This window comes from Mustela erminea, chromosome 3 (assembly GCF_009829155.1).
Source record: "Mustela erminea isolate mMusErm1 chromosome 3, mMusErm1.Pri, whole genome shotgun sequence".
Taxonomy (NCBI): domain Eukaryota; kingdom Metazoa; phylum Chordata; class Mammalia; order Carnivora; family Mustelidae; genus Mustela; species Mustela erminea.
Window position 1 is genome coordinate 135,388,019 of NC_045616.1, and position 11,717 is coordinate 135,399,735.

The 11,717-nt window shown below is 33.4% G+C and overlaps 1 protein-coding gene across 5 annotated transcripts in view; it reads right to left on the reverse strand.

Moving 5' to 3' along the window:
- The window catches only part of NIPBL (NIPBL cohesin loading factor), a 204,285-nt gene that overhangs the window by 45,842 nt on the left and 146,726 nt on the right, over positions 1 to 11,717 (reverse strand). For all 5 annotated transcript variants that reach the window (XM_032337586.1, XM_032337587.1, XM_032337584.1 and 2 more), the window contains 9 exons: positions 10,609 to 10,747; positions 8,626 to 8,708; positions 7,915 to 8,047; positions 6,914 to 7,057; positions 4,184 to 4,273; positions 2,903 to 3,117; positions 2,690 to 2,792; positions 1,985 to 2,083; positions 1,737 to 1,883 (listed from right to left, as the gene is read on the reverse strand). In XM_032337586.1, the coding sequence (XP_032193477.1) occupies positions 1,737 to 1,883; positions 1,985 to 2,083; positions 2,690 to 2,792; positions 2,903 to 3,117; positions 4,184 to 4,273; positions 6,914 to 7,057; positions 7,915 to 8,047; positions 8,626 to 8,708; positions 10,609 to 10,747 (1,153 nt within the window). The remainder of the gene's footprint in view (positions 1 to 1,736; positions 1,884 to 1,984; positions 2,084 to 2,689; positions 2,793 to 2,902; positions 3,118 to 4,183; positions 4,274 to 6,913; positions 7,058 to 7,914; positions 8,048 to 8,625; positions 8,709 to 10,608; positions 10,748 to 11,717) is intronic.

Consider the following 11,717-nt stretch of genomic DNA (forward strand, 5'->3'; position numbering starts at 1 on the left):
TAGGCTGAAGTATCCACAGAAGAAGTAGACAAATGTTTTATTTAATTTAAACTAATTTAGCAAAAAATATAGATGAAATATGGTGCTAGATACTTGAGTGTTCACTGCACTATTACTCTTAAGTTCACAAATTTTCATAATTAAAGAGTTTTAAAAAGAAATAAAAAGCACTGGACACTTAATGTACAAAATTATTTCCATTATGCAGTCTGACAACCATGAAAATGTTTTAGGATATACTACTTGGGTAGGTGCTGTCAGTTCTTTAGCTTTGAGAATCTTACTGATTGTGCCTTTCACTCTTGAAAAGACTAATTCACTAAAATGAAAAAATTTCTTCCACTCTCTCCTTAAATTCTTTGTTTCAATCAAGATTTTATGCTAGTGGAAGCTGAAATTCTTGAACTCCCAGTCACATAATATTCTGAGAGCAAACTAAAGGTAGATAAACTCTTATCACTGTGGGGAATACCCAATCCGGTGCCTGATAGACTTCTGCTAACAGAAGTCAGTATGCCTGCAGTGGGTGATGTGGAAATTCCACAGATATTCTGTAATGCCAATGCTTCCTGTTTCTTTCTTTCTTTTTTTAAAGATTTTATTTATTTACTTGACAGACAGAGATCACAAGTAGGCAAAGAGGCAGACAGAAAGAGAGAGGGGGGAAGCAGGCTCACCGCTAGGCAGAGAGCCTGATGCGGGGCTTGATCCCAGAACCCTGGGATCACGACCTGAGCTGAAGGCAGAGGCTTTAACCCACTGAGCCACCCAGGCGCCCCTCCTGTTTCTTTTTATTTTCCAAGAAAAAGGCTTCAGAGCCAGAGAATTCCATGACATACAAAAAAAGATGATCTTAGGATAGCATTTCTTAAGTTTGTTCTTAAGACTCAAATGGCTTTCTCATTTCATTTTACCTAAAACTTGTCGTAATTCAGCTTTAAGGAAACAGGCAGATATATACAAAGGATCCAAAAATATGGTCAGATACCAAAATTCTGCACTTACCTCTCAATGAAATAGTTCCTCCTGTTCATACATACATACAAATTTATTCTAGATTCCTGTCCAAAATATTTATGCCATTGTAGTTCCTATCATTTACTTAATGTAAACTTGCACCATTAAAAGGCAGTAGTAACTGAAAAAAGGAATCCAATTTTCGACAATGATTTGTTTTACTGTATCAAGCAGTAAACATGTTCTTCTACAGTTTTGTTTGGGTCTGGGGATGAGTGGGCCTGAAATCGGTGTCTCCTGCCCTTGTTGGCACTCTGTCCAATCATTAGGACTTTTAGCTCTCAGCTCAAGGTTAAGGTAGGAAAGGAGGACCTTTTTTCTGCTTTCTAAATCTGGGAGACTGGAGATTAGAATTTGCTGCTGTCCAGCCACCCCTTTCTGGATTCAGTTCTTGGCACCAGAAGTACCTATTAGCTTCCCCTGCCTTCAAACCCACTGACTCATCAGCACTATAGAGTCACAAACCACAGCTTTTAATATTTAATCTGGTTTAAACTGTCTTTAAGGTGGCTATGTAAAATAGACACTGACAGGTTTTCTTGGGGGGGCTGGGTGGGGGGTGGAAGAAACATGTCCCCCTTTAGGAAGTTGCTATAGTACGGAGATTAGGCAATATATGATTGATATCTACTTTTCTAACTTTTCTAGTTTAACAAAAAATGTGATACTAGAAATCACAGGTACTATGAATCATAATAAAAATGACAAAACAAACATACCAATATTCTTTCAATCAGCATATCATAATACTGCTCAGCAAGCTGAGGTCGACAAAGAACAAATCGACCTAATAATTCTACTGCTGCTTCTCGAACACTAGTGGAATTATCCATTAAACGTCCATGAACTCCTCGTTGCATATCAAGCTAAAGGGAAATGAAGAAAATATAATTTATACTAAGTAGAGCTAATACTTTAACTTGAATGCAGTAGGCAAATAAGAAGAATCATTTGTACTCTTCTTTACCCTTGCTAGAATACTGGGGTCTACAGCAACAACCTCAGATAAACACTTCATTGCTTTTGTTCGAACGGCAATTGCATTTTCACCAAGAACTCGAAGGATCTGCCAAGCAAACATTGATATTTTCAAAATTTTAGAACATGGAACATTTAACAAAATAGCATGAAAACATGCAAATAAATGAAAATAAATACTATATTTACATCCCTTTAACTTTTATATGAGGAAAAGATGTTATCTTACTGATCCAAAGTTTTAACTTGAAGTTCAGTACAGTAAGTGAGGCATTCTATACTTTAGGGTCCTTCTTTTATCTTGGCATTCTCGATTAAACCTGTCTTTTATAGCTATGCTTCATTTGCAAGGACACACAGCCCTACTAAAACCTTGCTATGAGTAACTAATTCAGGATATTTAGTATCATTTAAGTAATAATTTGGTAATCGAATGTTTTTATAACATCATTCTACCTATACTGTATGTATATTCATATAGATATATACCCATTTCTCTGTAAAACAACAATCAATATGTAAAAAGCATGCAAAAAAAAAAGACCTTTAACATATATGGAACACAGAAACAAATGCTACTTTCATTATCTTTTAAAATATCTGTTTCCAACAGTGAACAGACATAAACTACCCCACAAATATCCATAATCCCCAAAATCAGTATCATTGTATAAGGAAATCTGGTCCAGTTTACCTGTGTCAAATAAATATCAAAGCTCTGGGCAAACGGCCTCATAGAGGCCAAGTATCGAACAATCAAACAAGCATCATCATAGTCCACGGTATCAGAGTTCATCCTACAACAAAAAGTCATTAAATTTACATTTAATTTTTTGCAAAGTAGATAAAATAGATATCAGAGACATAACTGACTAAACATGTAAAATGCTTTTTCTCTAGATCTTACTTTAATGTGCTGAACTGAGAAGGTGTGGTTTTGATAATGCTTCTTAGAAACTTTTTCCGGTTTTCAGCTCGATGCATGATTTGACCAGTTGTCTCAACTTCCTTTGCATGATGTGTTCCTTCAGATGATTCTTCATCTTTTTGTGATTTCATTGCTTTTTCTGTTTCCAGAGTTGTGTCACGGAACCACTGGGCTATATAGAATTTGCGAGAAAACTGAAGAGAAAATAGATTAAGACTTGAGGTTGATGAAATTAACAAAATTTCAAAATGAATTAGTAACAAAATTTCCAATCTATTGATAAAGTGCTTACTATCAGGAATAAATACTAAGGTGTACCTCAAAGCAAACTCCAGCAGATAAAAAGAGATTTTGAGAAAGCTGGAAGGTTTGACTATCGAATGATATAAAGCTTACTATTTTACTTTGTCTTAGCACTTATATTAACGATGTCAAAAGATAATTTGATAAATATAGTTGTATTAAATCTAGACTACTACTATCAATTACCTAACAAAGGACAGTATTACTCATAGGCCAGTAAAATTAGATGATAGGTCAACAGGGAGAGTTTAGAACAATAGGATATAAAGCTAAAGGTAAAAACTCTAGTTACTTTCAAAATACCACCTTACTTCTTCAAGAAATATACAGCCAGTTATTACCAAAATATTTTAACACGGAGGCACACCTATAATCTGTTTCTTTCAATGCAGACTGAAAACCAGCAGTAGTTGACTGAAAAGTTTAGTTCTCTCTTTAGGCTGCATATCCTATCAGCAAAAAATTTAAAAAAGTACCCAAATACATGCACACTGTTTCGTAATAGAGTTTATAAATTTTATACATGAACCTATTATACTAATAATTTGGATATATAATGTACATAAAAATATAATTAAGGATTATATTTAAATATAATCAAACATATGGAATTCTAATACCTTCTTTTCATATGCTAATAGATCACCTCAAGCACAACCTGGGCCATGTCCACCATGAGAAGCAATGATCTAGCTCAGTCTCAAAGGTAACTATGAAAAGATGTCTATTTCCCATGTCATCACACCATTTTAGTGTAATATAATACCTGTACCAGAATTTCATATAAGACAAATGAATCTATAATCATTCTTTTTTTTTAAAGATCATCAAATTATCCTTTTGTTTCAAAAATCAGTATTCCCAATAACTCTCCTTTTCAGGATACTTCCCGATTTTCTTTTAGACCCAATTTGAATTTGATGTGTTATTTCCAAAAAAGGGAGAAAAGATACGTACCACTAGTGAAGGATCAGTCTCAGTGTTTTCATCCAAGTAATCAAGCAATGCTTTCTGCAGTTGTTGTATTTCATCTTCTCCTCCTGAAACCTACAGAATAAAGCAAGTAAGAAGAAAAAAGATATTACTAGTATACTTAATAATTTATCTAGTTGTAGACACAAATCTGAGTGGAAAAAAACCTGATAAACGATAAAAACTGAAAATATAAGTATAGCAACTTAAAGGGAAAAAAATGCTATTTTTGAAAACCATACTATTAATTGATCAGACTGGCCTTTATTTTTATGAACTGCATGTCATCTTTATTTGAAAGAGGGGCAGTTAGTAGGCATAAAAATTATCAGAATAGTGTGTTAAGTATTCCGAGATAGGAAGGTCCCAGCATTGGTTTTCTGTATGGAAAAAAAGAGGCCAAACTTTTTTTTTTTTTTCAATTCCAAACTTTTAATCTTAAAATGGAAACTATTGGGATGCCTGGTTGGTTCAGTTGTTTAAGCATCTGCCTTCAACTCAGGTCATGATCCCAAGGTCTTCGAACTGAGTTCCGCAAGGGGCTCCTTGCTCAGCAGGGAGTCTGCTTCTCCCTGTACCTGTTGTTCCCCTTGCTTGTGTACTCTCCCTATGAGACAATAAGTAAAATCTTCAAAAATGGAAACTGTTATTATCTGTCTTGCCATGGTGTTATAAGTGTCTTTGGGATATTTAAAAACATTCTGGAAGATAAATATTTTTATTTTATTTACAATACAAAACAGTACTTTATTTCATGTAGGATATTAAATATATAATATGTGGGGTGTTCCCTTCATCTAGGAACAGAAAGATACTGAATCTTTAGGTCTTGTCAAGAACAATACACAGCCAGAAACTGTGAGCTGACATTCATGCCTACATATATTCTAGCTTTACCACACAAAATGCCAATATAATTTAGGGTATCTCTAAGCAGAAAAACAAAGATCAGAATAAACCATGTTGTAAGAGTATGGCGAAATGGATACATGGAGAAATTCATCATAACACTGTAAATTAGGGCACTGTAAATGCCCAAAAGCAAGGTAGAGGTATGTCAAGAACCAAAAAAATATTTACAAATGACCCCTCCCCTCAAGTTTTACTGTGTACAACCTACACAGTCATGTATAACAAAGAACTCCTAGGTCTACTCTAAGAAATACCGAAACTTGGCACCTAGATCTTGGTTTCTAAATTACCATTCTCAAATAAAAAGATCCAGTAGCAACTGGTGAAATGGCAGATTCCAGGGCTGAGGCAAGGAAAGTAAAAGAGGATGGAGGATCCTGAAACATCTTGTGCCACAAAGTTCTCAAAGAAATATGGGAATGTATCAGAAAGATACAAAAGCCAGCTATAATAGGCTCTCACTGGTTATAGTTAGGACAATCTGAGCATTAAAATAATGATAGCAACAAATTAAAACCTATGAAATAGAATAGGAATGGCAACATTTATATTAGATGGGAGTGTCATATTATTGGTAATTTTCTGCTTTTGAGAAGTGTACTGGGATATTTAAGCAAGAGTTCTTATTCATAGAAAATATACACTAAGCACGGTTCTCAAACTTTAGCATTCATTCGAATCACCTGGAGGGTCTATCAAAAAACAATGCTGGGCTCCACCCTCAGGAATTTCCAATTCAGCAGAAGAGTCCTAAAAATGTGCGCTTCTAGCAAGTTTCTAAGTGATGTTAATATTAGTGCTTCTTGTCCAGGGAATCATACTTTGAAATTCAAGGGTAATGAAGGCATTAAGCTTGCTCATATAGTTCAGAAAAAAAAATGAACACACAGATAGGCATGCATGTAAATGTTGTGCAAAGATAAAGCAAACGTTATATATATTTTTTTAAAGATTTTATTTATTTATTTGACAGAGAGAGATCACAAGTAGGCAGAGAGGCAGAGAGAGAGAGAGGAGGAAGCAGGCTCCCCGCTGAGCAGAGAGCCCGATGCGGGACTCGATCCCAGGACCCGGAGATCATGACCTGAGCCGAAGGCAGCAGCTTTACCAACTGAGCCACCCAGGCGCCCCGCAAACGTTATAAATTATCAACAGTTAAGGAATTTGGGTGAAAGGTTTGTGGGAATTCTTTGTACTATTCCTCTAACTTTTTGCAAGTTTAATATATAAATTATTATATTATGAATATAAATAATTTCAAAATACAAAGTATATTAAAAAATACAAGAGGCATTTCTAATGGTCAGAATAAATATGGCTATGAATGTTAAAAAAAAAAAAAAGATAGAAAGAAAATGAAAAAAAGTTGTATATGGTAGGATTAGAGGTCATTTACCTACCATGTTCTTAAGTAACTTTTAGCATTACTACCACCTCACCCACACTTAAAAAGTGAAGCAATAAAACACTTTTTCTGCCAGACATGCTGTAACTATCTAATAAAATGAAAGGAAGTCCTCCTCACCTTTCCCCAATATAAAAAAATGATCAAAATTAAAAGGTATAAAATGACTTGATTGGGAATGTTAAATAATCTTAGTAAACTAAAGATTTAAATAAAATTTAGTAAAACAAAACAGAAAACAGCATCATACATTCGTAGAAGCAGTTTGCAGAAACAAAGTAAATGTTAGATCTTACTTTGAATCTATAAAATGCAATATAACACCAATATAAGAATACCTAAAGAAGTACTTAATATCTAATATTTATCTCCATAATTTTAATCTTTTATCTCAATACCTGTTTTAAAATTCGTTCTATAGACCCCTGATCCATTTTGCTTGTAACAGCATCTTTCCTTAATCGTGCAGCAACGGTTCCAAGGTAATCAAGAGACGCCACTCTTAAAGCCATCTCTGTTGACTTGTTACTGAACTGATGGACCTAAACATAAAAACAATTTTTATTTAATCAATTTATAAATTTTTAATAGCAATTTATCACAAAAATACCAAATCTATGTTGTATTATCTGAAATGTAAACTTTTTTTTCTTGTGATACTGTTTCATAAGTGACTGCCTTCTGAGAGTTTCTGGAATCTGAACATTTTCATTAAAAAAGTATAGACTAATCCTCCTTAAGAACATAGTTATTTTCTCTAAATGCAGGCTCAACTGCTTACTTGTGAAAAATGGGGTATTACTGAGTAAGAATTTCTTATGCTGGAATTCTAATGCCTATGAAATGTTATCTTGGTTTCAGAATAGTATTAATACATTTTTCTGGTTCACAAAACATAAGGTCCCCAAAACTTTGTAACAATTTGCATTGCACAAGTTTAAATATACATTAAAAATAAAAAGAGATATCATAATATTTCTTTGCATTGTCCTATTATATTACATGAGAACTAGAAGTGTCATGTTTTTAGAAATACTCTTAATGATGACAAAGTGTTCATATTCATCAGTTTCATGCTTTGAAACGAGTTTATGGCACTAACTTACAACTCAGTGTTGAGGTGCTTTTAACTAACAATACAGCACTTCCAAACCAAAGAAAAAACTTTTTAAAGCACTGCTATCTCAAGTAATGAAATGAAGGCACCAAAATCACAAGATTTCAAAGTTTTCTACAAAGTACTGACAACACTGTGTACAGTTATGCACATGCAAAAATAAAGATGCAATGGTCATATTTCCTTACACATTTTTAAAGAATTCATCATCTGTGAATCAGAGTACATCCTCATTATGTTGTCTTCTAGTAATCTAATAATCTTTAAATGCTATACTCTTACCAACAATCTCCCTAACAAACTAAGGAGTAGTTCAGCAGCTGGCCATTCAGGCTTATTGACTGTTGAAAGAAGGTCTTGAACAAAATTTTCAAATAGTGGTCTGTAATCTTCTTCACCTTGCTTACTACCACATCTGTTTGAAAATAAATAGTGAAAAGGCTGTGAATTTAGGTGACATGTCCACCAATATGACTGCAATTTTGTTAACTAAGTTTTCTTTTCCCCATATGTAATAACAAGGTATAAGAGAGTACATTAAATATAATATGGCATAAAATGACTCTATTTCTCGAATTTCACTCTTCCCCTTGCTAGCGAATTCATTTATTGCCTCATATAAACATTACTTTCCAGCAAGTACACCACATTTTTAAAAATCCCTTTCTCTGAAATTACCATAAATTCTTATGAAGGCCTAACTAAATTTCTCTCTACAAATTTTCCTATTCAATTAGAATTCTCCAAAATTTACTGAAGAAAAACTACAGAATTTCAATCCAGTACTTTAAATTGTGGAGTCAAATACGTAAGTTCCCAAGAAGGTTTTAATATTTCAAATGCCCCATTTTAAAGATCAGGAGACCAAGGACCACAGTGACATATTCAAGGTTCAGGTTATGGTAGGTAATTGGATTAACCATTTGCCTAAAATAAATAAACTTATTTTCTATGCTGGGGAAATAAAAATCAGATTACATTAGTTTTGCTCACTTTTTAAGGAAGATGGAAAGGAAGTTTTGGGCTGTTCTCATGGCTGTTTCGTAAGAGTTGGTAATGACAACATCTTGGTCAACCTAGATTGAGAAAAGTGAATTTACATGAATACAAGAAATAATCAAAAACATAAGTTTGTTCAGTTGCTACTGTCATGTTATTACTGAATAGGGGAAATACATTTAAACAGTAAGAAGCTTATGGGGATCTGGGTGGCTCAGATGGTTAAGCATCGACTCTTGAATTCAACTCAAATCATGATCTCAGGGTCATGAGACTGAGCCCTTCTATGGACATGGAGCCTGTTTAAGTTTCTCTTTCTCCCTCCCACTGCCTCTCCCCCTCTTTCCTCTCTAAAAAAAAGAAGCTTAAACTATTCTTTTATGTATACAGACAAAAGCTACAATTGGTAAACACGTTTCAATACTTTATAAAAACTAAATACAGTTCATTTTAGTTTATTAAAATATAAAAGAGTAACAAATGTGGTTAGCAAATGCAGTATCACTAATTTCTTACTGATCTAGGTCAGAAGAAATTGACTTTAGAAAAAGAATTTAGAAAAAAGAATTTATTTTTTTTTTAAAGATTTTATTTATTTATTTGACAGAGATCACAAGGAGGCAGAGAGGCAGGCAGAGAGAGAGGAGGAAGCAGGCTCCCTGCTGAGCAGAGAGCCTGATGCGGGGCTCGATCTCAGGACCCTGGGATCATGACCTGAGCCGAAGGCAGAGGCTTTAACCCACTGAGCCACCCAGGCGCCCCAGAAAAAAGAATTTAGAAAAAGGCATTTAAAGTTCAAAGTTTAGGAAATGCTGCAATACAATACAAAGCAAAACTCAAATCCTTCATGGGAAATTTCAAGATTAAGATATATAGTCAATTCAAAGTTTTGGAAACCCAAAGGTGAAAAATACATGAAAAAGCTCACTAGTTACCAAGAAAATGCAAAATTACATGGTATCATCGCAGACTGACTAGACTAGGCAAAATCTAAACAAACTAAGCTAGAGTACTACTTTTCTGAGTAAACTGACAAGTTTTAGTAAAGTTGAAAATACTTGTAAAAAAATAAATGTATACTATGATTTAATATTCTACTTCTAAGTATACCTAGAGAAACTCTTAAATTGTGATACAGTTGTGTATGTTTAACCCAAGTCACGAGAATCTGTTATTAGTTATTATGTATTAAAAACAATGTTGACTGAAGAAAACAGCTATGATGTCACTGTATCATTTACGTAAGTTTAAAAAATTATATGCAGAGAACTAACTAACTAAATAAATAAATGGAGGGACATAAATATTCTCCTGATACCTGTCACCAAAGACAAGGAAAGAAAGATTGGAAAGAAAACAACCAGATTGGGAGAGCGACCTCAACTTTTTTGATAGGCATTTTTCACTTACTTACTTCCTTAATTATATACATATGCAAAATTCTGAAAATAACAAAAGAAACAAAATCACCCCTGTTTCTTTTTAAGCTTTTACAGTACTATAAGAACCTAGAAAAACTGTAAGCTTTAATGGGTAAAAGCTACAAAACCAAAAGCAAATCTTAGCTACAGTTACTCAACGATGAGGTATAAATTCATCTTCTGCATGAGAATTACATTAATTATATTACAATTATATATTATGTAGCAGTACAGATATTATATATAATAATATTCGCTTGCACAATGACTTATCTAACTTCAGACTTAGTGGTTGGAATGAAAAGCCTGTTAGCTATTATCATGCTCATTTTATACCTAAAGAAACAAACTTGGCTTAAAAGATCCACATGTCTTGTGACTGGCAGACAAAGTAGTCAGTATCAGAACTAATCTTTCTTAAAAATTAGTCTAGTGCTCTACAAGGATCCTAAAGTCCAGCCATAAAGCTCTAATTAAGAACTTCAGGTTTATAAGAATGGCAGAGAATTCAGGTGCTTCTTCCTATAAAAGTACAAAGTTATAAAAGATTCCTTACTTTTTTATTTGAGTCCTCTTCTGAATTAGAGTCCTTCTCTGATGATGGTAAGTGTACCACACACTGAATTAGTTGTAAAACCAAGGCTGTAACCATCTGAATATACATAGGCTCTCCATCCATATCACTACTATTTAACCTTTAATGGAGAAGAAAATATTTAAATCATACAAAGAATGAAGAGAATTTCACTCTATATGTCATCTATCATCTGAAAATTTCAGGTGCTTTACTAATATGTCCAGACATTATTTTAGTGCTTGTAATAGTGTCTTTAAGTCTAATTATTTTTATTAAATTAGAAAAAGTACCACTTTAATATCTATACATATTTAGATAATTAAAATTAGTCAAAGGAAAATGCAATATTTAACACACATTTAACACAAATTTCTATACTCTAAATCCACTGCAAAGATTTATACACGAAAAATATCAAATACTTCTCAAAATGATTTTTAAAATGAGAAAAGTCTTCAAGATTTCCAAATGCCCATACATTCTGGTACTTATTTTCTTATTAAAATCTGCTACACAGTCAGCTCTTGATTGTTTGTGCTAGGGTGTGCAGGCAGAGGAACGGAACATAAAAAAACAAATTTAAATATTTAAGTCTAAAGATACTATAAAGGTGTAAGAATTCTCGTATATGCTCATAGCTTTTCTTCAGGTTTAATAGACTATACACAATTAGTCCAAAAAATTAAGGTAAGAACAACTATTTTACATAAGACAACCTTCAAAACAATCTAAATACCTGGCATTTAGGGTTCTATGTGCCAGGTCAACACACTTAATCACTTAGGAAATTATAATAGTTATGATAATGATGATGATTCCCTATGACAACAAAGACAATAATCCACTGCTGACTACAGCAGTGGATAACATTTCTTAGTTACCCTGTGCTTAGTGACTTAAGAACATTTAATCTCCATGTCTATTCTCCATCTTGCTGCCAGAGTAATCTTCCAGCTTTTAAAAATAATATTTGATGACTTCCTACTGTATAAAGGATTAAGTCCAAGTTCCTTAGTATGGCGTATAAAACACTTGAACTGCCTTTGACTTTTTCAAGCCGTATTTCCTATCATGGCTTAATCAGGGAT